The sequence below is a fragment of the Syngnathoides biaculeatus genome, chromosome 10 (assembly GCF_019802595.1).
Source record: "Syngnathoides biaculeatus isolate LvHL_M chromosome 10, ASM1980259v1, whole genome shotgun sequence".
NCBI lineage: Eukaryota > Metazoa > Chordata > Actinopteri > Syngnathiformes > Syngnathidae > Syngnathoides > Syngnathoides biaculeatus.
This window is the reverse complement of record NC_084649.1, coordinates 2,926,582-2,953,271: the sequence shown is the minus strand read 5'-3', so window position 1 is coordinate 2,953,271 and position 26,690 is coordinate 2,926,582. Positions and strand designations below refer to the sequence as shown.

Genomic DNA, 26,690 nt, shown 5'->3' with positions numbered 1-26,690 from the left:
AAATTCAACTTATATAGTGCTTCTCAAGACAGAGACGCTTTGCACTAATCAGATAACCTAATAACAACCCAGGTAGCGGGTGCTGGTGTCAGCGACGTTATCCACTGCAGTGGAACGCAGACAGGTGGTGAGATCCGAACTGGACATCTGCTGGAGCTCGCTGTTAATCAGTCACAACCAAAGTCGGGTGTTCAAGAGCTTGCTGAGAGAGTGATAGGTTGGTGATACTTTCTGATAATTTTTATTTATTTATTTTTAAATCTTCACACCTTTCCTGGTTACCAATATGTGACAGCAACACCGCATAGCCCTTCGGCAAACATGTTGAGGGAATGTGAACCTCAGGGCGGATCATAAACTGAAAGAGGAAGAAGCAGTTGAATGATTTTGCAATAAAGAACTGAATGATTTGGTCAACAAATCTTTTTTTCTGATTCGAATGATTCAGTACACTTGAAAGAACTTCTCAGCACATCACAATCGCATTATTTTTTTTTTTTTCTGTATTTTCATCCAGGTAGCTCTTTGGGTGTATCAAGTCATTGGTCTGATACTCACACTTGACCCTGAACATGATTAGTGCTCTTGAAAATGTATGAATGTCCGCTGTGTTAAGAGTTCAAATTGTTGAAAGCAAGTCAGGTACCATATTTTACTAAACTAACTTTTTCTAGTGTTTGGGACACAATATTGGCTCTATGGTGCTCTAGGACAGGTAAAATATGAAGTTGTAGCGCCGGAGGAAAGGAGTCGGAGGCGGAGTGTCGGACACAGGAACAGAACTTGCTTTATTGTTCGACATCAAAACACTACTCGCATAACGGCGGGAACTCTGTTAACCTTTACTCTGGAAGCGCAACAACAAAAACAGTCCGTGCGGAACCCCGCATCCCAACTCGAGGTCCCGCGGGTGAATTATGTAAACACCACACAAGCCCCCCCAGAATTCACCCATAGTCAAAATCCTTGTCCCGTGGAGGGATGATGACCCGACCCCAGCGGGTGTGCACTGTAGGGGCCGAGGGGGGCGGGGCCGCACTGTCCATTGAGTCACGGGACAAGGGCTCAGGCGGGGTCAAGGGCACCCCGGCAGGCGCAGGGGCACAGGGCAAAGGGGGACGACACTGGCGCGGGGGGAGGGCCAACCCCAAAGACTGGGCAATGTCCAGGTGCGCGGGTTTGACCCTGTCCACGGAAACAGTCTCGAGTCTGCCGCCAAGGTCCACAAGCAGGCTCTTATCCCCGTGCTCCAGGACCCTGAACGGCCCGTCGTATGGGGGGGCGGAGAGGTCCACGGTGGGCGTCATGACGAACAAACACAAAATCAGCAGAGCGCAGGTGACGGGGCAGCCGGGCAGCTGGGGTGCCATGTTGCGACGTGGGAACCGGCGCGAACCCTTTTGCGGCCTCCAGCAGGGAGGACCGTTGCCTGGCTGTGGACCAGGGCGCTGTGGCGTCCGGGATGAATTCGCCGGGGACCCGCAGTGGCTGGCCATAGACGAGTTCGGCGGATGAGGACAACAGGTCCTCCTTGGGGGCGCACCTGAGGCCAAGCATGACCCACGGGAGCTTATCCAACCAGTTGCCGTCCGTCAAGCTGGCACGCAGTGCTGCTTTCATGGAGCGGTGGAACCGCTCGCAAAGACCGTTCGCCTGGGGGTGATAGGCGGTAGTGCGGTGCAGCTTGACCCCCAAACTCTCAGCGACTGCGTTCCAGAGTTCAGAGGTAAACTGAAGGCCACGATCTGAGGAAAGGTCGCACGGTGTCCCGAAGCGTGCAACCCACGTGCTGATGAACGCCCGGGCCACGTCTGACGACGTTGTCGAGGAGAGGGGAACGGCTTCGGGCCAGAGGGTCGTCCTGTCCACCATGGTGAGCAAGTAGGTGAATCCGTGCGAGGGAGGAAGTGGACCTACCAAGTCGACGTTGACGTGGTCAAACCTCCTCTCGGGGACCACGAAGGGCTCCAAGGGGGCTTTTGTGTGGCGATGCACCTTAGCCCGCTGACAGGCCACGCACGAGTCGACCCAGGCCTGCACATCTTTCTTGAGACCGCGCCACACGAACTTCTGGGCCACCAGCCTCACGGATGGTTTCCTTCCGGGGTGGGAGAGGTTGTGGACCGCCTCGAAAACAGCTCTTCGCCAGTTTGCAGGGACCAGCGGCCAAGGCTGGTCAGCCGAGAGGTCGCACAGCAACCTGACGCCCGAGTCACCAACTGCGACTTCCTCCAGGCGCAAACCCGTGTCAGAAGTCTTGAGGGCCTGCACCCCGTGGTCCGAGGCCTGGTCTGCGCTCATGCGGGAGTAGTCGAGACCCAGATGCACAGTGCCGACGATCGCCCTGGAGAGGCAGTCCGCGACCACATTGGATTTGCCGGCGATGTGTTGGATGTCCGTAGTGTACTCAGAGATGAACGACAGTTGGCGTTGCTGGCAGGCAGACCACGGCTCGGCCACCTTGGACATGGCGAAAGTGAGGGGTTTATGTTCCACATATGCCGTGAACTCACGGCCTTCCAATAGGGAGCGGAAGTGGCAGATCGCCAGCCAGAGGCCGAGGAGCTCTCTATCGAACGGGCTGTATTTGCGCTCCCTGGGGACCAGCTGACGGCTGAAAAAGGCAAGCGGTTGCCAGGCACCGCCGACCCACTGTTCGAATACGGCTCCAACAGCGTAGTCCGATGCATCGGTAGTGAGAGCGACAGGGGCCTCGTGGGTCGGGTGGGCCAGCATAGCGGCACGACTCAGCGCGGCCTTCGTAGCCTCGAAGGCTTCCATCCTCTCGGCCGTCCATTCAACGTCCCGGTTGGGGGCCTTGTCTTTAAGAGCCTCATAGAGCGGGCGCATGATGTGGGCCGCCCGGCGGATGAACCTGTGGTAGAAAGTCACCATCCCCAGGAACTCCCGGAGGCCCCGAGCTGAGCGAGGTCGGGGAAAAGCGGAGACGGCCTCCACCTTTGCCGGAAGGGGGGCGGCGCCGTTCTTGTCTATGATGTGCCCGAGGAACTGGATAGAGGGCACCCTGAAAACACACTTCGCCGGGTTGATGATCAGGCCATGCTGCTCAAGTCTTGCGAAGAGGTCGCGGAGGTGCATCAGATGTTCATCCTCCGAGGAGCTGGCGACGAGGATGTCATCCAAATAGACGAACACAAATGGCAAGTCCCTGAGCACAGAATCCATTAAACGCTGGAACGATTGTGCCGCGTTTTTAAGACCAAACGGCATCCTCAGAAACTCGAACAGTCCAAACGGAGTGATTACAGCTGTCTTGGGAACGTCTGAGGGGTGCACGGGAACCTGGTGATACGCACCAGGTCGACCTTGGAGAACAAGATTTTGCCTGCCAGGTGGGCTGAGAAGTCCTGAATGTGTGGAACAGGGTACCGGTCGGGCGTAGTGGCGTCGTTAAGGCGGCGGTAGTCACCACACGGTTGCCACCCGCCACTCGGTTTAGGGACGATGTGTAGTGGCGAGGCCCACAGGCTATCCGAGCGGCGGACGATGCCCAGACGCTCCATGTTGGCAAACTCGGACTTAGCGACTGCTAGCTTCTCGGGGTCAAGCCGTCGGGCCCTCGCGTGAATCGGGGGGCCCTTGGTCTCAATGTGGTGCTCGACCCCATGTTTAGTCGTGGCAGAGGAGAAAGTGGGCCGTGTCAAGCCAGGGAACTCAACAAGGAGGAGTTGGTACTTGGTGCCGTCCGATAGGAGTCGGAGGCGGAGTGTCGGACACAGGAACAGAACTTGCTTTATTGTTCGACATCAAAACACTACTCGCATAACGGCGGGAACTCTGTTAACCTTTACTCCGGAAGTGCAACAACAAAAACAGTCCGTGCGGAACCCCGCACCCCAACTTGAGGTCCCGCGGATGAATTATGTAAACACCACAAAGTAAAATCGTCCACGCATTCCTGAGTTCCAGATGTTTTTCTGCTGAAACACCTGAAAACAGGTCCTCCCAATTTTACGAGTGCATTACAAAACTATCTGAGATCTCCACCTACCTCTCTGCTCCTGAGATAACGCTGTCAACATAACAAATGTGCACTCTCACAAATACTGTAGGTCTTCTACACGGAGGCAACCAATCAGAGCAAAGGGGGCGGTCCTACCAAAAGCGGATGCAAAACTAGGTCAAAGAGAAGTAACTGTCACAGGGGCATTTTCTGTATACTCATACAAGGGTCGAGTGCTGGAATCTATCCCAGCTCACATTGGGTGAAAGGTGTACTACGCCCTAAACTGGTTGCTAGTTAGTTGGAAGACATGTCGACACCATCACAAAGCGGGAATCAATCCTATGCTGCCCGCACCAAAGTCAGGCATGTGCGCTCTACCACCATCAATGATCTTCGGGACACTCGTATTAAGTAAAATTTAAATAAAATTTAGACTTTTATACCATTAGTACATGTCACAAAGTCTCAACGAAGGTCTAATTCGCTAATATAGGAACTTTAAACTTTACATTTGTGTTAAAGTACACATAATGATAATAATAATTTGTACTTTAACACATTATATTATGTATTGATATATAATCAATCATAATTATATTCTAGCATTACTGGTTAGGCAGGAGGCGTTCCCAGCATGCTTTGCGGTGCTGGAGATGTGAATGGTTTTCATTTTTATGTGGCACTGGACATGTTGACTCGTGACTAGCCTGCACCTGCATGGGTGGGGGATACTAAGTCACAAAAGTAAGTGCAATTGTTCTTCACTGCCTCATGAGTGCCACATTAGTGTTAGAAGTGTGATTGTAGGATGGCAACGACAATTCAGGAGATCGAATAATTCATCTCACACCTACAGATGGAGGTAGACAATGATGGACATCGAGTGGAATGGAAGAGGCTAGCCCTCCCCAACCTGGCGAGTGAGCTCTGCCCTCAAGAACAACGAGCAGAAGCGAGCAACCAGAGGTGGCCCCTGGAAGAGGTGACAAGCAACCCCCCGCACCAAAAGCACATCAAGAGGGTAATCCTTGAAGAGGCGACATGCAACCCCCACGCCAAGAGCACAACCGGAGGGGGCGCATTGAAGACGTGACAAGCATCCCCCACACCAAGTGCACAACCAGAGGAGGCGCCTTGAAGATGCAACAAGCAACCCACCACAGCAAGAGCACAGCATGATAGGCAGCGTATGCAATCCAACCGAAGTTATAGAGAGGCCGAGTCCAAGAGAGATGACCAAGATGCCATGCTACGATGGGGAAGGACCACCAGGGATGTACCTCATCCAGGTTCAACGGGTGGTCAGCGGAAGAGATGGCGATAAAAGTGCCTATTTTGGACATAGCAACTATGCCGATCATGCTTGAGACAAGTTGTTCACTCGACAACGAAGGACAAATGAGTGTTTGTGCGCCTTATCAGCAGACCTGCAGGTTCAAGCATGACAAGGTTACAGTATGTTTGGCAAGGAGACCCAATAGTAATTGGCCCGCAAGCTTTCATCCGGGGCTCTGACCACAACAACTCAAGCAACATGTTTGGCTGCATGCCCCAAAGATGTTGTCAATTGCTCTGAGTGAGGCTGACCCCACTGAGCAACTCCTGTGTGACAGCGGGGAAGATACCGGGACAAGGGACAACACATGCCGCGTAGAACTTGAGGACAGCGATTGTGGTGGTGACAATGACTACGATGTTAAGTTGCCATTGAACCACAGCGTCTACTGCGGTGACATAATGAAGGATGCAATGGCCTACGGAGGGATGCTTTTGCTGTGGAAAACCCGGGGATGTCGCAGGCCACTGCCCAGCCCCGTCGCCAAAGAGTCCTGGTCATAAGCCATTAAAATTAGAGAGAGGTGGCAGCGCTGGCTGTGGCGACATCTCAACAAGGAGGGACTACACATTCGATGCTACTGTTGCTGAGGACAGCTAACCGCCTAAGGGGGACTGTGTAGCATGCCTGGGAGTCAGGAGGCGCTCTTGGCATGCTTTGCAGTGCTGGGGATGTGAATGGTTTTGACTTTGATGGGTCAACCGTAACTGAGCAGGACATGTTGACTGGTGACTTGCCTGCAGCTGGCATTGTATGGCTTGTTCTTCTGCTCATAAAAATAAAAGTGCAATTGTTCCTCATTGCCTCGTGAATGCAACAATATTATTATTAATAATACTTCCTAACCTTCCCACTGCTATATTAAACTGCTAATCAACTGTTCACTGCAATAATAGACCTTTATCTAATCTGACATGATAAATTAGATATTATATGTGCATAGCAGACATGTACCCATTAGGTCTTTATTTTTTTTGCATTTGTATTATGAATGAATATTTATTTTTAAACTGGATGGCTATTATATTAAAATGAAAGAAAAGACAGAAACAGAAACAGCAGCTTTGCTCAAGCCGCTGGTGAGGAAAACTGAAAAAGTTATTCAATGTTGCTTGCATGTGGCTGTTACTGATTAGAAATGTGGAATGTTCTTTTTACTACTCATTGCTGTACTTTTTGCATCTCTTCGCAAATTCACATTTTTTTCCCATGCTGCACCCACGTGCTATGACAAAAACTCAAAAATGTTTCAATTTATGACCATAAGATTAAATATTGACACGAAATGTACCAAAAAAAAAACACAAAACTAAATGTCATGTTTTCTGACGTTTCGCACTGAGTTCATTCCGCCATATTTACAACACGTGAGTCCTGGTAAGAAATTCATTGTGTGTTTCATTTTAGGCCTGAGCAGGTATACTCAACAGTTTCAACAAACAATTCCACCCAAGTGTGTTCATCATATATAAAACAATAATTTATTTGTCATTTTACAGGCTGTCAAATTTAGTGTATTACTAAGAATGATGGAATTGACTTCAGGACACGAAGGACCAAGAAAGCCAAAGTAACTATAAAGTGTGCTTAAACACAAATGGAGTCAATATATGAAATGGCTTTTTCTAAACATAGGCACATAAACATTATGATGGTCTCTGCATTATGTAACAGATGGTATGTCACTGATGGAAATGACTTTGGGAAATCAGCACCAATATGGGGAAATTACATTTAAAACTTTTACAGTTTCTGCAAACATTTTTATTTACAAAATACCTTTTAAAAAGGAATATGTTTTATACATTGCGAGGAAAACAAACTTTTTTTCTGTAAAAGCAGAGTATGCAAAGCAGTAGAATACTGATAAAAGCTTTACAGTATATAGAAACAAAATAATGTAAAATAGTGTAAATGCCTGGCTGTTTATAAATGCCACATTTCATACATCCAATAGAAAAAGTATGCTTCCAAGATTATTCAAAAGAGAAAGCAAAAAAGTAAAAAAAGTATTAATTCGGCAAATGTTTCCTACAGTCCAGCCCACAAACAAATCTAGTCAAATCAAGCATTTATGAATTCTCCATACAAGTCTCATTTCCTATTTACAACAATTTGCCACATTGAACGAAGCAGAAATCTCTACCACAATTGGTAGTGTCCTATTTACAGTTCAACAACCTCCAATCCGTCTTCTCTGTTAGTATTGGGAGCAGAACTTAGACCGTGGTCACAGACAAGAGTGAGGTGTAAACTTTAGTGCCATCTGGTGACTTGGTACCATGGGTCAGCAGTTCCTGGATGGTCATCCAGTTGTCAAATATTTTCTTATTTCTCTTTTTCATCATCTTTTTGTTGCTGAGTTCAATGATGTTAGGCTCCTTTTTCTCCTCAAGGCTGACTTGCTCCTTCAGGCAATCGGCTCGGCTTTGCTTCATGAACTCACGACGTTGCCGCTGCTCCTTAGAACGGACAGCGTGCTGCTTCCTCTCTTCCTTGCTCCAGTAGCGGCCCATCTTCAGCTCACTGATGGCATCGTCGTCTGTGGTCATACCGCTGCGCTCCTCGTGTATGCGCAAGGCGCGGTCCCTCAACAGCTTGTCCCGTATGGGCCGTTTGGTAATATAGCGGCTCCCATCACTGCGGATCTTAACTTTCCACTCCATCTTCTGGGCCAAGTCACTGGAAGCGATCGGGTCCCGACACATGCTGACCAGGCTCATCTGACTTTGGGCATACTCTACGGCAGATTTTTGCTGGATCAGCTGCATGTAGCTCTGGTAGTGCCGGGCGTGGGCGGGGATGTGTGCATGCTTGTAGGGTGAGCGTGGCTGACCGAAGTTCCTCCCTGGTTTGCTGGAGTCTCCCATTTTCCTCTCCTTGCTTTCTAACTGCAGAGAATCAGGATCCTTTGAAAGGGCTTTGGTTCTGCTAGGGCCACAAACCTCTTGGAGAGGGGACAGGAGAGGTTTGAGCTCCCTGTCATTTGCACTAGATGGCCCAGCTTGCTTCTCAGCCCCACGACGCAAGGAGTTGTCTGGAGACAGCTCCAGTGTAAGGGGAGTGCTGCGGCAGCTCTCGCCCGTATTGTAGGCACTGGAGCTGTCTTTGTCAGATTTCTCCGGCATCTCTGTAATGTCTGATAGCTCATGGCGGCGTGCGTCTATGCTAGTATTGTAGTTGCGGAAGCCACTGTTATGGAGCATCCAGGATTCACGACACTGCTCCCTAAGCTGCTGCATCTTGTGGGCACGGACAATATTAAGGCACTCCAGCTCGATATTACGTAGCTCCTCGTTGAGCAGTTCCAGCTCTTTGTCCACAACCTCCTGGTCATGGCCTTCTGCCCCACCACCTTGAGAATATAAGCCGTGAATTCCTCCATTCCTCATTTGGCACTTAAGCTCCAGGAGTTCTCTGAAGCGCTCACATTCATCCAAGGGGATACCAAGAAAGTCGGCATCGGCATAGTCTCCAGAGATCAATGACTCGCCACTGAAAGGCAGGTCGGTACTTCCGAGGGTGTCCTGGCTGAAGGTCAGTTTTCTGTAGCTGCTCAGTGTGTTGGATGCTGTAGTTTGGTCATCGGCGATGTTCTCCTGTTCTGAACTCTCATCATTCCGGGTGCTGTCGTCAGTACGACCAACTCCGCTGTCCTTTTCGTGGTGATTGGAAAGAAGTGTGGCGGTGTCAGTGGTGCCCCCATCTTCCTCATGTTTGTTCTGCACAGAAACACAGACCATGAGGTTCAGGAGTACTTTGACACTACTCAAAATTATGCCCTGACCAATGTAGACTCTTTAAGGCCGATGTTGAATCTAATATGAGCTTGTTTCTGTTTTAAGATAAGTTCAACTGCCCTTTAAACAATCAGCGATTAACCGGTCAAGGGTGTATCCCACTCTTCTAGAGATCCTGGTACACAAGTGGATTTTCAAGATTTATTTACTATTTATTAATGTATTTATTTTTCATGTTCTTTTTCTTTTATCCGTGGGTAATACAGCTCTTTGGGCAGGAGTTACAGAACAACATGCTTTCCAATAGAACAAAATAAATATTGGACATGACAGAGAATTGGAATGACATAAATGTTTTTATTCATTTATCCCTACTCCAAAAAGTCATCATTTGTCAAAATCTAAAGTTGTTTTTGGGACATGATGAGATGTGGAACATTAATATAGTAAAAGTCACAAAACTGTCCTGGATTTTTTTTTTTTTGGTGATTATAAATGCGTATGGACTATTAATAGCATTAAGAATAACAGACAGAAGATGAATAAAAAGTCAATTGATTGAACAGCTGCACTTTCAACAGGGCTGTCTCTGCCAAAGTAATATACAGTATAATTGAACATACAATATGTACTAATGCTGAATTATAGATCATCTTTGTGTCTTCACGCTGAGGCATGTGTGTGTGTGTGTGTGTGTATGTGTGTGAATGTAAAGTACCTGCTGTAGCATACTGGCAGTGAACTGCATGGCCTGATGGTGCTGTTGCTCAAGCATATCCATGTGGAGGTCATCGAGGAAATCATTCCTGTCATCGTCCATCCAGCCCTCATCCAGCTGAGTCACAGTAGGGAGAAGTTATGATAATGTGCCACACATTTTGAATTGGAGACAGGTCTGGACTGCAGGCAGGCCAGTCTTATACCCACACTCTGACTATGAAGCCACATTATTGTAATGTGCAGAATGTAGTTTGGTGTTTTGTTTTACTGAAATAAGCAGGGGCGTCCATGAAAAAGACGTTGCTTGGATGGCAGCATTTTTCTCCAAAACCTGTATGTACCTTTCAGCATTAATGGTACCTTCACAAATATGTAACTTACCCATCCCATTGGCACTAACACAGCCCCATACCATCACAGATACTGGCTTTTGAACCTTGCGTCCATAACAACGCCAATGATTCTTTTACTCTTTGGCACAGACAATTTCCCCCCCAAAATTGAAATGTGGTTGCACAGGGGCGCAGGTGGAAAGCATTGGACTCACAGTTCTGAGGACCCGGGTTAAATCCCAGCCCTCCCTGTGAGGAGTTTGCATGTTCTCCACATGCCTGCGTGGGATTTCTCCAGGCACTCCGGTTTCCTCCCACATCCCAAAAACATGCAACATTAACTGAAAAGTCTAAATTGCCCCAAGGTGTGCTTGTGAGTGCAGCTGTTTGTCTCTACAGTGAAGAAAATAAGTATTTGAACACCCTGCTATATTGCAAGTTCTCCCACTTAGAAAGCATGGAGGGGTCTGAAATTTTCATCATAGGTGCATGTCCACTCTGTCTCTATGTGCCCTGCGATTGACTGGCAACCAGTTCAGGGTGTCCCCTGCCTCCTGCCCATTGAGAGCTGGGATAGGCTCCAGCACTCCCGCGACCCTTGCGATAACCGGCTAAGAAAATGGATGCATGGAATTTGAAATGTGGACTGGTGGGACCACAGAACACTTTTTCAACTTTTCATCATTCCATTGGGCCCAGAGAAGCCAGCAGGATTTCTGGGTGTTGTTGCTAAATGGGTTTGGCTTTTCACAGTAGAGTTTTAAGTTGCACTTATGGATGTTGCGCCGAACTCTATTTACTGACATCGGTTTTCTGAAGTGTTCGTGAGCCCATGTGGTGATATCCTTGACACACTGATGTCAGTTTTTGATGCTGTGCCATCTGAGGGATCAAAGGTCACAGGGATTCAATGTTGGTATTTGGCTTTGTCGCTTACAACAGTAATTTGGCCAGACATTCTGAACCTTGTGATACTATGAACTCTAGATGATGAAAACTCCAAATTCCTTGCAATTGTACATTGTGGAACATTGTCCTTAAACTGTGCGACTATTTTCTCATGCACTTGTTCACAAAGAGTTGAACCTGGCCCAATCTTTGCTTGTGGACGACTGAGAAGCATCTTTTATACCCAATCATGACACCCAACTGTTCCTAATGAGCCTGTTCAACAGTGGGACATTCAGAACAGGAGTTTGATGAGCATTCCTCAACTTTCTATCTTTTTCGGCACATCACCTGTCCCAGCTTTTTTTGGAATGTGTTGCAGCCATAAAATTCAAAAAGTTAATGATTATTTTCTAAAAACAAAGTTGATCAGATTGAACATTTAAATATCTTTCCTTTGTAGTGTATTCAATTAAATATAGGTTGACAATGATTTGAAAATCATTGTATTCTGTTTTTATTTAACACAACGTCTCACCATCACTGGAATAGAGGTTGTAGAAAGTGACTAACAGACGGAAAAAAATACTTAACATTTTGGGAGTTTGCATGTGTAATAATTCCTCTTACCTGGATGTGTGGTCTGGCAACCAAGAGAGAGATGTTCTGGTTCCCTTCACTGGTCAGCAACACAACAGCATCTTCACGGTTTTGGATCTCGATGCCATTGATCTTCAGGGATATGGAGGAAATTTTCATTTAAAAGAATCTGCTAGGTAGAGATACAAAACATACACATACGAGCCTAGAATATGAACTCTCACCTGGACGATTTTATCACCTTCTCTAATTCTGCCATCTTTAGCGGCGATGCTGTTTGGATCAATCTAAAGAAAGAGTAAAACAGTAAGGACCAAGCAATGGAATTCTTTTCACTTCCTCGTCAGTCTTGTATGGATGTAACGAACATTTGTAACAGTGACAATGAAAATATTTAATATATATGAAAATATTTTCACAAAAAGTCAAATCATACATTTAAAATGAAAACACATGCACACAAAAAAAACCCAACCAAACAAACAAACATTCCACTCCCCGACCACCCAACCATCCATTTTCTATATCTGTGGTTCTCAAACAGGGGTTCTTGGACTGAGGGTCCACAAAACAATTTGCAACAAATTATTCTGTTCCTCATGGAACCAGCGTGGCAACAAAACAAAGATGGAAAAAAAAAGATTACGTCTCCCTACCTTACCTTTGCGCCAATTAAAAGCTCTGTTATTGATTGTGACAGATTATCACATAAATGTGACATCAACCTACCTTTAAAGAAAAAAAGCCATATTTCAGAGAATATCGCCATTTTCATTTTTACAGAAACAAGGTGTCTTTCACAGAATATAAAGGATAATACTGCAAGAATAAAGTTGTATTGTAAAGTCTATAAATTAACTTAATAATGTATAACTTCCTCCACTCGTTATACTTTCACTTCAATATTTAACAGTTTTTGATATAAAAATTTATCTTGGAAAAACTGAATTTTGCCCATAATATTTTTTACTTTTGAGACTGAAAAGAACACCTTTGTTCTTCTAATGATTCCAACTTTTCTTACTTGAATTTTCTTTCTCAAAAATTATAAATTTGGTTTCGTAAACTGATTACTTTCCCTCGAAAATTGGAAACTTTTTCATTACTTATGGCGTTCAGGATACTCACAATCATTAACTTTGGCTCCCATTACAATTGTAAGAGGGTCCTTACATTTTTTTTTCTCTTTGTAAGTTAAGCTTGAAAAACCCTGTAAACCCTGCACTATACCGCTTATCCACAATACGCAGAGTCAGCGTGGAGCTGGAATTTGCCTGGCTGATTTAGGCTGAATTACATAACAAACTGGTTGCCTTTCAAATGCAGGGCACATAAAGACAAAAAGCCATACAGTTTTAGCAAAGTAGCAGGGGATGAATGTTTATGTAGGTACCAGAATGTTTCAAATATGCAAACAGTTTTTGTACTTTGCATATTTGAGACAAAAATAGGTATTTGGTTAAATCTTTAATTATAAAACCTTATAAATATAATATATACATTATTCTAAATGTACAATATGATTATTGATTGATTCCTTCCGGTCTTCAAACTGGTAGCAGCTTAAACAGAAGGCTCTGACCAGCCCGATCATAATTCAATAAATCCTGCTGAATTTGGACCGAATGTTGTGAATACTTGACGTGGGACACTCCTGGCGATGACTTCAGTGGACTAAAATCACCATCTGTGCAATCTTAGTACCCAAATTGGAGCCGTATTGTTGGCGTCAAAGCTGCTCGCCCCAAGTTAGCCTAGCTTAGGTCGCTAACGACGAAACGTGTCTGTTTTCCAATATTTAATGAGGAGGAAAGCTTCAAATGCTAGTATCTACACGTCTTGCAAAACCTATGTATCGTATACAATGAGGATAGTGAGTACTCATAAGAAGTTAGGTGAGTGGAAACGTCAAAATAAACTTGCTTATCGGCCTAGTATTCCTTAGCTTAGCCGGCTAACAACGACACGCGTTTGTGATGAATTCGTGGATGTTGAAGAAACATCGAACGTGAGTAACTTCATAACTTGTACGACGAGGGCTGTGAGGAAATTTACCAAGTCTTAGTACATCTTAGTAACCAAATTGGTGCTGTATCATTCGTGTTGAAGCTGTTCGGCCTAAGTTAACCTATTACGCTAACAACATTTCCTTGGTAGAGTATACAACGAGGACCAAACATCTAACATGGACTAAACCTTGAAGTACTAGAGTTAGGGCCATTGTAGTTTGAATCCTTTCCATCCACATATCCTTTAAATCGCCATATCCTTTATATTTTCACCTAGGTAGCTGATTGTGTTTATGTGATTGCTTTCATTTGACCTTAACTTCAACATAGATTAGGTAGTATGTGAATTGTTTATCTTATATGATGACTTTGCTTATTTGATTGCTTCTTCTTTTTGACTATCTGCAGCCCGTTGGGCAGCACAATATTGCACGACTTGTCGGCCGGTCCCAAGCCTGGATAAATGCAGATATTTGCGTCAGGAAGGGCAAACATATATGAGCGTTCATCATACAAATCCCATAACAGTTAGCTCGACTATATTAACCTGCAAGTCATAGGTAGAAATTCAAATAATGTAGGTCAAAGACAAAAAAAAGAGGAGGAAAGCGGCTTAGTCGCCAGAAGAAGAAGAGAAATGCAAAGACCATACAGCTGTGTTTAGGGACTTTGAATGTTGGGACTATGACAAGAAAAACTCGGGAATTAGTTGACATGATGATTAGGAGAAAGGTAAATGTATTGTGCATCCAAGAGAGCAAGTGGAAAGGGAGTAAGGCTAAAAGTTTAGGTACAGGGTTTAAATTATTTTATCATGGAGTAGATGTGTAGGGTTAGGCGAAGGTGAAATGGAGGAGGGGTTATTTTAAAGGAAGAGCTGGCTAAGAATGTCTTGGAGGTGAAAAGAGTATCAGATTGAGTGATGAGACTAAAATTTGAAATTGAGGGTGTTATGTATAATGTGGTTAGCGGCTATGCCCCATAGGTAGGATGTGACCGTATGTTGAAAGAGAAATTCTGGAAGGAACTAGACGAAGTAGTCCTGCGCATCCCAGACAGAGAGAGAGTTGTGATTGGTGCAGATTTCAATGGACATGTTGGCTAAGGAAACATGAGCGATGAAAAAGTGATGGGTAAGGACGGCATTCAGCAAAGGAACTTTGAGGGGCAGATGGTGGGTAGACTTCGCAAAAAGGATGGAATTGCCAGTGGTGAACACTTATTTCCAGAAGAGACAGGAACATAGAGTGCAGGTGGATTATATTTTGGGCAGACGATGTTATCTGAAGGAGGTTACTGATTGTAAGGTAGTGGTGGGAGAGAGTGTAGCTCGACAGCATAGGATGGTGGTGTATAGGATGACTCTGGTTGCGGGTAGGAAGATTAAGAAGACAAAAGTAGAGCAGAGAATCAGGTGGTGGAAGATGAGGAAGGAAGAATGTTGTGTGGCCTATCGGAAAGAAGCTAGACAGACTCTAGAAGGACAGGAAGAGCTCCCAGAAGACTGGAATACTACTGCCAAGGTATTCAGAGAGGCAGGCAGGAGAGTGCTTTGGATGTCATCTGGGAGGAAAGGGGAGAAGGAGACTTGGTGGTGGAACCCCAAAATACAGGAAGTCATCCAAGGAAAGATATTAGCGAAGAAGAAGTGGGACATGGAGAGGACTACGGAGAGGCAGAAGGAATACATTGAGACGTGACGTAGGGCAACGGTAGTTTTTTTTTTGTGGTGGGTGGTCTGAAAGTGATATAGTACGTACTGCGAGACGACCTGCTTTTTTTTTCTTTGGAGGGGGTGGGAAAAAACGCGATGCACTGAATGGTGAAGAGGTGATCCATGAAGTACAGAGGGATGACGATTCAAACATCTGAACTTTCATGTACACTTACTACACTACACCACTGCTGCCCATGTCGCAACCACTTTTAAAATGTCTAAAATGAATAAGCAATTCAACAAATTCTGTACATACTGAAGAAAAGATGTAATCAAAAAGGAAATCATGCAATACCTCACTAATGTAGATCCCAGCTTCATCCTCATCGTCGGTCCTGTAACAGATCGTCAGGCCCAGCTTGTCTTGTATGTTGGCTCTGTACAGATCAACCTCCTGTTGACATACATTTAGTACATATTTGTGTCAAACATATATATGCGTTCATTTGAGATGGCACGCTGTGGCGACCCCGAAAGGGACAAGCCGAAAGAAACACACAATAGCCGTCTGAAGACATGAGAATAAAAGGGTTGCATTTGTTTTCATGCATTTCGCGAATGGTACTTGAATCTGAAATTAAATAGCTGAGGAAGAATGACGTATCAATCACAAATTAATGTGGCAGCTGTTGCCTTTCAAAGAGGCTTTGACAATGAGAAATAATGTAGTGAACAGCAGGCAGATGGACCCCCACTTCCACTTGTCACCTCCTGTAATCTCACAGATACAGTAAGCGATAGTAGCTGTGGTATCGAGAGTATGGCACATATCTGGGAAGGTTCAACTCCCCAAAAACTGGGTTAAAGATGAAACATGTTCCATCTTCAAAAAAGAGGCAATTTAAACATTTTATTTATTTTACAGAAACAAAACCAAAATTGTCCACGTTTTGGTAAACCAAGAAAAGATCATTTCCAAAAGATTTGAGGGAGAAAAGTTTATTTGGGATTCCCTGAATCACAGACGCATCTCAAAGGGCTTCGTGGGCCCACAGTTGACAAAGACCTGGTGGATGGAGTACAGTGAACAAAACAAGTATTTGAACACCCTGCAATATTGCGAGTTCTCCCACTTAGAAATCATGGAGGGGTCTGAAATTTTCATTTTAGGTGCAGGTGTGAGAGAGATAATCGAAAAAGAAAAATCCAGAAATCACAATATGTGATTTTTTTAATGATTTATTTGTGTGATACAGCTGCAAAATAAGTATTTGAAAACCTAAGAAAACCAATGTTCATATTTGGTACAGTAGCTTTTGTTTGCAATTACAGAGGTCAAACGCTTGCTGTAGTTGTTCACCATGTTTGCACTACACTGCAGGAGGGATCTTGGCCCACTCCTCCACACAGATCTTCTCTAGCTCAAACAGGTTTCTGAGCTGTCACTAAGAAACACAGAGTTTCAGTTCCCTCCAAAGATTTTCTATTGGGTTTAGGTCTGGAGACGGGCTAGGCCACGCCAGAACCTTGATATACTGCTTATGGAGCCACTCCTTGGTTTTCCTGGCTGTGTGCTTAGGGTCATTGTCAGGTTGAAAGACATAGCCACGACCTATCTTCAATGCTCTGATTGAGGGAAAGAGGTTGTTCCCCAAAATCTCACAATACATGGCCACGGTCATCGTCTCCTTAATACAGTCCAGTCGTCCTGTCCCTTGTGCAGATAAACACCCTCAAAGCATGATGCTACCTATGCTTCACGATAGGGATGGTGTTCTTGGGATGGAACTCATCATTCGTCTTCCTCCGAACACGGCTAGTGGAATTATGACCAAAATGTTCCATTTTGGTCTCATCTGACCAAGGTGACTGTTAGTAATACATTAAGACCACGTCTTTGATAGTTTGGACATGTCCAGAGGCGAGAGAGTGAAAATGGTGGTCCCAGCTCTTTTCAGGTCATTGACCAAGTACTGTTGTGTAGTCCTGGCCTGATTCCTCACCTTTCTAAGAATCATTGAGACCCAAAGTGGTGATATCATGCATGGGGCTCCACTCTGATTGAGACTGACCATCATGTTTAGCTTCTTTCATTTTCTAATGATTGCTCCAACATTGGCTCTTTTTTCACCAAGCTGCCTGGCAATATATCCGTCGCCCTTTCCAGCCATGTGGAGTTGTATAATTTTGTCTCTGGTGCCTTTGGACAGCTCTTTGGTCTTGGCCATGTTACAAGTTTGAGTTTTACTGATTGTATCGTGTGGACAGGTGTCTTAATGCAGCTCACGACCTCACACAGGTGCATCTGATTCAGGATAATACAGGGAGTGGAGGTGGACTTTTAAAGGTGGACTAACAGGTCGTTGAGGGTCAGAATTCTAGCTGATAGACAGGTGTTCAAATACTTATTTGTGGTTGTATCACACAAATCGCCAAAAGAATCATACATTGTGATTTCTGGATTTTTTCTTTCTCACAGTGGACATGCACCTATGATGAAAATTTCAGACCCCTCCATGATTTCTCAATGTGAGAACTGGCAATATAGCAGGGTGTTCAAATACTTTCTTCACTGTACTTCAGATGTGTGTTCCAAGACTTTTGGGTAGGTCTGGCAAAACACGCTGCTGAGAGTCTCATACAGCACAAACCCATCCCCCTTTCTTCCTTAAAAAGCCCCAACAACTAAAGTTTAGGTCTAGATTTAGTTTTTATTGTGTGAAACATTACCAAACTAAAATGTTGTGACTTCTGGGCACATATTTTTGGGGACTTTGGGGATTTCTCTCTCGCGTCTATAGTAATAAATAATTTAAATTGGGTTATTTACACTTAGTTTAAATGTACATTGCACATTGTTTACACGTGTAGTATTTAATTGGATTATAGCAATATATACTCCATTATATTAATATATGATCTATTTGTTTGTTTCTTTGTTTGTTTGCTCAACATTTCTACTTTGAGCCTTGAGCTGAAGTTTTGAAAACCCTGGTGTGTAGAGGCCAAAAAAGAAAAAAAAGCACATTTTACTCAAACTGAATCTTATAATTAATATACGTACCGCATGTTCATTGTTAACCTTACCAGTATCTAAGGTATTTTCATATCGCCTGATCTTCTTCTTTTCCTTTCAGGTTGTCCCGCTCAGGGTTGCCACAGCGTGTCATCTTTTTCCATCTAAGCCTATTTCGTGCATCTTCCGCTCTAACACCCACTAACCTCATGTCTTCCCTCACAACATCCATCAACCTTTTCTTTGGTCTTCCTCTCACTCGTTTGCCCTGTAGCTCCATCGTCAGCACCCTTCGACCAATATACTCACTCTCTCGCCTCTGGACATGTCCAAACCATCAAAGTCTGCACTCTCGAACCTTGTCTCCAAAACATCCAACTTTGGATGTCCCTCAAATGAGCTCATTTGTAATCCTATCCAACATGTTCACACCAAGTGAGAACTTCACCATCTTCATTTCTGCTACCTCCAGTTCTGCTTCCTGTTGTCTCTTCAGTGCCACTGTCTCTAATCTGTTCATCATGGCCGGCCTAACCACTGTTTTATAAACTTTTATAAACCTAACACACCAGACACCTTCTGCCAGCTGTTCCAACCTGCCTGGACCCATTTCTTCACTTCGTTCCAACACTCACCATTGCTCTGCATTGTTGACCTCAAGTATTTGAAGTCGTACACCCTCACTATCTCCTCTCCCTGTAGCCTCACTCTTCCCCCTCCACCCCTCTCATTAATGCACATATATTCTGTTTTACTTCAGCTCATCTTCATTCTTCTTCTTTCCAGTGCATGCCTCCATCTTTCTAATTGTTCCTCCGCCTTCTCCCTGCTTTCACTGCAGATCACAATATCATCTGTGAACATCATGGTCCAAGGAGATTCCAATCTAACCTCATCTGTCAGCCTTTCCATTACCACAGCGAACTGGAATGGGCTAAGACCCTATCCCTGATGCAATCCAATCTTCACTTTATAGGATTCCTTATTGTACAATGCAATGACATTACAATGTCAAAACAGCTCTTGGATTAGCTGCTTCTTTTTTTCCCCACTTTTCACACAGATTATATTTTACCACATTGTACATTTGTATACAATTTACAAATCACAAAATAGCAAGATTTACAAAATTAGAAACATGAAAATGGATAACCTGAAGACAGTCATTGTCATACAAAATTATGGAATTGATCCTGAAATACTGTAACTAAAGCAGGACTACAATTTTGTGGGTGGCCCTTTTTTTTTTTAATGGGAGCCTTTTAAACAAATGCGACAAACAACAAACAGATGCGACAGGGTCACTCGGCGTCAGTCAACAGCGTCAAATCTGCTTTTGGCTGAACCACTTTTCACCTTTGTGCTCCTGCCCTCTTAACCCTTCCACGGATATTAGTCATTTTTCTGTCGCGAGATGACTGGTGTGTGGTGGAGATCGGGTGGATGGAGGTCACAGATGAATCGCAGCCGTGGTGAGTTGTTGACCTTGCAGCTAGATTATGGCTGCATCTCGCCATTGCTAATGGGCATCGACAAATCCATCATACTGTAACTGACCTATCAGCTGCTCTATCTAATTATCTGAAATCCACTCATCTCTACAGCACAGGGAAAACTTAAGATGTATCATTCGTAAGTAATGATTCCTGTCTGGCCTACATATTAGTGTCTGAATGTGGCGGAGACAAATATTCAATATGAACTAGAAGAACTGTGGTCACTAGACAGGAGACACAGAGGCGAGGTCATGTCTGCTTAAGGAACAATAACACGTTTGCTGATAGTTTGGACAGTTAAGATCAACATTTTCCATAACAAAGCCAGATTTTGGATTGAATCTTTAAATTTGGTAAATTTCCAGAGATATTGACAAAGACTAAGAAGTTGTACAGTGATCTAGAGCTCGTCCACACTAGTCAACTTTGGGATTCCGGAATGATGTTGAAAAGTAGCCAATGAAGTGTGTTGCCTTGACAAAGAGGTAGCATGCTTGCAACAACAGAAGAGTGTCCCAAATGAAATTATCTTAATTGATTTAAATTTTATGCTATTTTTTTAATTGGCAAGATAGGGTAACCTTTTAATGGTGCTCTTGGCAGAGCCATGCAGGTTTTAAAATTAAATGATTTGCAAACACTGGAAAATCTCACTATGCAATACTCACAAAGCATTGCCTCCTCCTGTAATTTAAAAAATGTGTAATAATTTAATGAAAAAAATGTCAACTTGACTTTGCTCACAGTCTCGACCGTAAAAAAAAAAAAAAGTGAAATTCTGCGACCTCTCCTGCATTCACATTTGGAGAATTATTCATATCCTGAATCTAACAAAGATTTTTTTGCACCATTCTAAATAATTCTAGTAACCTCTATACCCCCTATCACAGGGGTATCAAACTTGTTTCTGTCATGGGCCACATTTTAGTTATGGTTTCATCATATTTATAAAAACATTTTATGAACTAGTCATCAAGGCTAATAGTTTTTTTTTTAACTATTGTTCATGTTTAGTAACAAACAACAAACACTTGTAACATCTCAACATTAACTTTTATGATACATGACCATTTGAAATTTTGGTATAGATTTTCACAAGAATCACAGAAGTTGACACACTAGATTTCCCTTCAACTTGACCACATAAAATCATGAAGCGGCCAGGATCTCGGCCACGGGCCTTGAATTTGACCCCTGTGTTCTATCATAACCTATACAATCATATATGCTTGAAAATATTGGAACCAATGAGTATTTCAATTAATCCCCATCAATTATTGTATCACTGTAACATTTCCATTCAATAGATCTTCATTCAACAAATGAAAAGCTACGGGGACTAACAAATTGGCCATGGTAGGAATAATTTTGGATTGATCTATAAATCGCTGTTGAAAATATAGGAACATTTATTAAGCTTACCTCATACTCTAGCTCATCACGTTCTATGTCCTGATTTATACCATCCAGGAAATCATTGGGGTCAAAGTATTCATGCCCAGGAGGATGCCTGAAAAAACACAGAATGATGGACATACTAATAATAGCAACTATGTGTAGATACCCCAGTGCAGCTACGCAGAGGCCCATCACAAATTAATATGCTCTGTGGTTAATTTGATGAGGATAGCAATTAAGACATGACATTTATTCATTTACACTGTAGGCTGATGGCTTCTGTCCAGGAAAGCAAAATGTAGCCACACTCTCCAAGCTTAAAGGCCTAACAGAAAGAGACAAAGGGAATATGCAAATATGCGCAAACACGACTTTCTGTTTAATTTCCCAGTGTACCCTGCGGGAGTTGTCGGCTCCTGTGACAGGTACACATTCAAAGCCAAGCTCAAACACATCCTGTGTGATCACAGCGTGGTGATAAGGTGCCATGCTCCTATTCCCAATTAACTGCCGGCGTGAGAACTCTGTCTGTGTTTGATTGCCAAGTAAGTCCACCCCCAAACATACCAAAGTGATAGAGAAACTATGTGGACGATCTAGATGCAGTGAAATACCATTCTTTACTTAAAGGAGAGTTATGAGAGCACTTGACATGAGACCATGAAAACAGTAGCTTGTTTGTTTTATTATACGACAGTAAGTAAATTGGTCATTTTCATATAATTTGGTCATTAACAGTAAAGGTATGTTAATATTATTATTATTATTATTAATAATAATAATAATAATAAGTGACTCTCCATGCTTCAAGTCCCATTTTCGAAAAGGTATTGATCTTTTAAAATTGTAGGCATTCATAGGAAAAGCAATTCTTTGGTCAGAGCAAATGGTGGTGGCCCATTAAAATAAACTTTTAAATAACTGTAAAGACTCAGAGCTTCATAAAAAATGTGAGCTGAAAAATTGTTCATTATTTTCCATCAATGGGACTTTAAATTAAATTGTTTGCATTTGAGTTTCCTTAAAATGAATCAACCATCAAGTGTAAATAAAACTACCTACAATGAGACAAATATAGGTTTACCTAGTAAATCATTAAATTGGCAAGCTACACATAGATGAAAAAACAAACCCCCTAAAACATTACACATATACTGTAGTAACTAGATGAATTATTAGTTATTTTGTGCTTACTCCTCTGGAAGAAGGTACTCCTCGAGTACTGTCCTGGTGGGTGATGATGGTGGTAACTTGGCGAGGGGCATAATGTGTTGGAGGGTGATTTCAGTCTGGGTGCTGATATCTGACAGTTGCGTGTCAGCGGTTGTGGGGAATAATTTTGGCAGAGGGGCCCGGCGCAAAACCTGGACCATAATGGGATCCTTGGCAGTACGGAAGGCCTCCACTGCTTGATCATGGGACGCTTTTGATAGGTCTTTGCCATTAACCTGGGGGGTTGGGGGTGGGAGAAAAGGGGGGGGGGGAGAAAAGACAAAAAAACTCCATCAGATTTATTAAGGGTAGGTACACTCCGTTCACAGAAAACTGAAAACGTCTAATGACCGAATCCTAAGCCAATGATTCCAACAAAACAGAGCAGTAACATTCTGCTTGACAAATTAGATATTACTATGTCTTTTATCGGGTCACAAACAGTCAAACCAAGAGGGATGATACTGTCATAAAAAAAAAGTATTTAGCTGCACGGAAGGTCTCGTATTGTCAGGATAAATGTGACCCCCTGTCAAACATTGGATTGGGTGCCATAAATTAACATGAGAAGAATAATTAAACCAACATGCTAGAAAGAAGAAACCAGCAGATGGGTGTTGAACCACGAACAGAAGAAATCATTCATCCATCTTCTCACACTCATTTTGTTCACATTCAAAAGAAAGCTGGACCCTATCCTATTTGACTTTGGGGAAGAGGAATGAGTGCCAGTCAATATTAGTGCCATTAGAATGCATCATGTACTGATAAATGCTGAGCACAGACTCAAAATCATATGCCAATGTTTTGTGTACTTGTATACATCTTCAATACAGATTCCACTCATATCTGAAGAAAGACTAAAGTAAGTTAAACCCAATGTGGAGTGACTTAAACCTCTGATTTCTTCTTGTTAGATTTTTTTTTTTCTTCCAAAGTTTATAATGACACAACATTCCTGCCTTAAATAGGTCGGGTAATCTCTCCCATGGTTCCTCCTCCTGTCATGCTACTGAGCACACTCAAGGCTTCCTTAGAAATAGGTTACTTTTGAGCAAAAGCACACAGTTTTGTGGGTCATTTGGTACGTCATAAATCTTCAATGTCCTTTGAAAGCCTCTGTTTGAGCACTAAATGTATCTGGAATAACAGCAGATTTTTTTTCTTTTTTCTGTGAAGCGGGGCAAATAGGAGCTGCACTTTTGTGGATGTATAAGCTTGAAGCGGAATGCTGAATACAAAAGGAAAAATATGCAACTTCATGCAGGAATCAGGAAGAGGATATGCGCCAAGTTACAACCAGCACGGATTAATGTTAATCCTGAGCGTGAAGGATAATTGGATCATCTCAGCAGATTTAAACTCAATTCCTCAACATCAACATTGCCAAAATTTTATTCACGTGTGCATGGAGCGAGTTTTTAAACCAGGTTTTAATTGATGTAAACAAATAATAAACTTTGTTTTTCAGTAAATCACTGATGAACCTTCTCAAAATCGGACAATATTTCTAATACTCATGTGTGGCCCACAGCGAGCCAGAGTTTTGCAAATCAGCTGAGAAATACAAGCTCCTTTGTGTTCTCGTCATGCTTTATGTCGTTTCCAGGAGTCAAACCTGGTTGCCAGGAATCTTGGGGCTACTTGAAGCCAGTGAACCAGAGACAAAGCCTTTAGCCCCCTTCTTCAATGGAGCCTAGAGCATTCTGCTCCAGTGCTCTCAATTGGGGGATTCTCCTCCCAGCTGTGGAGGGGGTCTCACGGTCTCTTTTCACTTCTCTCACCTCTGACACTAAGTGGCCCTTTGCGGCACACTGGGTAAAAACACACAACACTCTCCTGACACAATAGATGTTGCTTCATCAGTTGGGAGATTTCGGCCTATGTTATCATAACCCTTTAATTTACCAAGTTTAAAGCTTGACAGTTTGAGAACATATATTTACAACGAGAACATTTTGCAATGATGGCAATTAAAATCAATCCATTCATTGATTGGCCACTGTTAATCCAGGGCCAGGTTTGCCTTTGCAGATGAACTTGAATCGTTGTCCATGTTGCAGTAATGGACCGTGACTGTCATGCAGAAATGACTGACAACCCTTGGTACATCCTCTGAGAGAGGTCTCTGTTAAATCCATTCAAAGACAAAAGAGAAGCATTACTCAAAGGAATACTAAATAATTCAAAATCATGTCTGTTTTGTTAGTCTTAGGTGATGAGTTCACACAACTGTGGCTTTTGGAATTCATAGCCTGTAACACTGTTATACAGATCTGAACCCCCTTTTCACCATACTGGTAACCCCATGGAACACACTTGTACACCAAATTTCTTTATTCATCTAAAACTCTGGCTCCACACCAATTGGTGGTAACTCAAATTAGAATTGACTGTACTTTATTCTGACTAAAGCAGCAACTGGTGTTATGCCACATATCCAAAATGTATGTATTACTTTCAGCTTGTCCCGTTAGGGGTTGCCGCAGCGTGTCATCTCAGATGAACGCTCACATTTGTTTGGCACAGTTTTTACGCTCAATGGCCTTCCTGACGCAACCCTTTTGCATTTATCCAGGGAGAGAGCTGGAGCCTATCCCAGCTAACTTCTGGCGAAGGCAGACTACACTATGAACTGGTCGCCAGCCAGTCGCAGGGCAGATATCGACACCACCACTGAGCGGGAATTGATCCCACGCTGCCTGCATCAAATGCAGGTGTGTTTATCACTACACCTTCAGTGACTCCCACATATACAAAATACTGAACGATATTTTACCTGTGTTTATGGCTGATGCCAGAGGACTTATGGCACTAGTTTGCTCGCATGTGTGCAGTTTGTTTTTGCAGATGATAATGATTCACAGACGCAAAGACCCATAGCCCTCCACCAAGACCTCACCGGAAGGAGGTGTCTCATTGGTTAGTCTGAAGAGGGTAACTATGACACTGTGAATGAAAGGAAGTTGACCCAATACAGCAGGGGAGCAAAACATTTTTCTCGCGGGCCACATCATAGGTTTCCCTCAGAGGGCAGTTGTTATTGTGAAACCATAAAAATCTTTAATCACCTCATCATATTAACACGTGAAATCTATTAACTAGTTTTGAAACCGGGCACCAGGTGGCACAGCTGGTTAGAGCGATGGCCAAGAATTTTTTTTTTTTAACAAAAATCATGGAAGTTGGTACACATGATTTGCATTCGCGGGGCACGTAAAACATTTGGCCGGGTTGGATATGGCCCCTGGCCCTTGAATTTGACCCCTGTGCAATAAAGCATGGCAGATCACCAGAGCTACCCGGCTAGCTAATTATCACAAACAAATGAACAAAAACAGGCAGAGGGTCCTAACTGGTGACGATTTACGGGAGTGACAGGCCAAAACAAAACCAGGTTAAACCTTTGGCCATGGTACGTTGAGGAATACTGGTTAAGTAAGCCATCCATCCATCCATTTTCTTAAGTAGCGGGGTAGCGGGGAGTACTAGAGCTTATCCCAGCTGTCAAGGGGCAGAAGGTGGGGTACACCCTGAACTGGTTGCCAGCCAATCGCAGGGCACATGGAGACAAACAGCCACACTCACAATCACACCTAGGGACAATTTAGTGTCTCCAATTAATGTTGCCTGTTTTTGGGATGTGGGAGGAAACCGGAGTGCCCAGAGAAAACCCACGGAGGCATGGGAGAACATCAAAACTCCACACAGATGGGCCCAGGATTGAACCCATGACCTCAGAACTGTGAAGCCAATGCTTTACAGCTACTCCACCATGCCACCTTAAAGTAAACTAAAAAGAAAAAAAATCCAGAGGGAGAAGCAGCATCTAAAAGATGCCACTGTCCTCCCTGTTTGGTTAAGAGATTTTCAATTCACCAAATTGGATTTTTCATTTTGTTAGACGAACAGTATGACACATTTTGATTTATTTCTAAAGAGTAGAAGGAATAATAATTCAATTCTGATTTGGAAGTCATTTGTTAATGTCACAACAACTAGCAAATGGGGATTTAGAGGGTGAGTCCGAGCCCTGTCCACAACCTTACTGTTTCCAGTATCCTTACGCAACTCACTTGTATCCCTATGGAGCAGAACAGAACTGTATCATCATGTATTTAATGTTTGCTAACAACGATTACTTATCATGACAAAAAAAAAAAAAATCCAATAGTATTGTAAATCACATTTATTTAAATTATCGGCAAAGCAGTCTGTACTTAATTAAGATTACGAATAATTTAATGAAGCTCCATCACAGTCACACATCACTAACACTGAGATTGTGTACTCGTTCACGTTGCATAATGTTAATGGAC

At 43.5% G+C, this 26,690-nt stretch overlaps 1 protein-coding gene and 1 long non-coding RNA gene across 2 annotated transcripts in view; one reads left to right on the top strand and one right to left on the bottom strand.

Annotated features, from left to right (window-relative positions):
• Positions 1-8: 8 nt before the first annotated feature.
• LOC133507795 (uncharacterized) lies at positions 9-25,293 on the top strand. The gene is made up of 3 exons (XR_009796903.1): positions 9-217; positions 24,950-25,088; positions 25,209-25,293. It is a non-coding gene; the product is annotated as an uncharacterized LOC133507795 (long non-coding RNA).
• The window catches only part of pdzrn3b (PDZ domain containing RING finger 3b), a 124,364-nt gene continuing 104,479 nt past the window's right edge, over positions 6,806-26,690 (bottom strand). The window contains exons 4-10 of the mRNA XM_061833236.1: positions 22,354-22,607; positions 21,184-21,271; positions 15,605-15,703; positions 11,808-11,870; positions 11,614-11,715; positions 9,762-9,878; positions 6,806-9,025 (exon numbers count right to left, since the gene is read on the bottom strand). Coding sequence (XP_061689220.1) covers positions 7,523-9,025; positions 9,762-9,878; positions 11,614-11,715; positions 11,808-11,870; positions 15,605-15,703; positions 21,184-21,271; positions 22,354-22,607 — 2,226 coding nt within the window. The 3' untranslated portion in view covers positions 6,806-7,522. The remainder of the gene's footprint in view (positions 9,026-9,761; positions 9,879-11,613; positions 11,716-11,807; positions 11,871-15,604; positions 15,704-21,183; positions 21,272-22,353; positions 22,608-26,690) is intronic.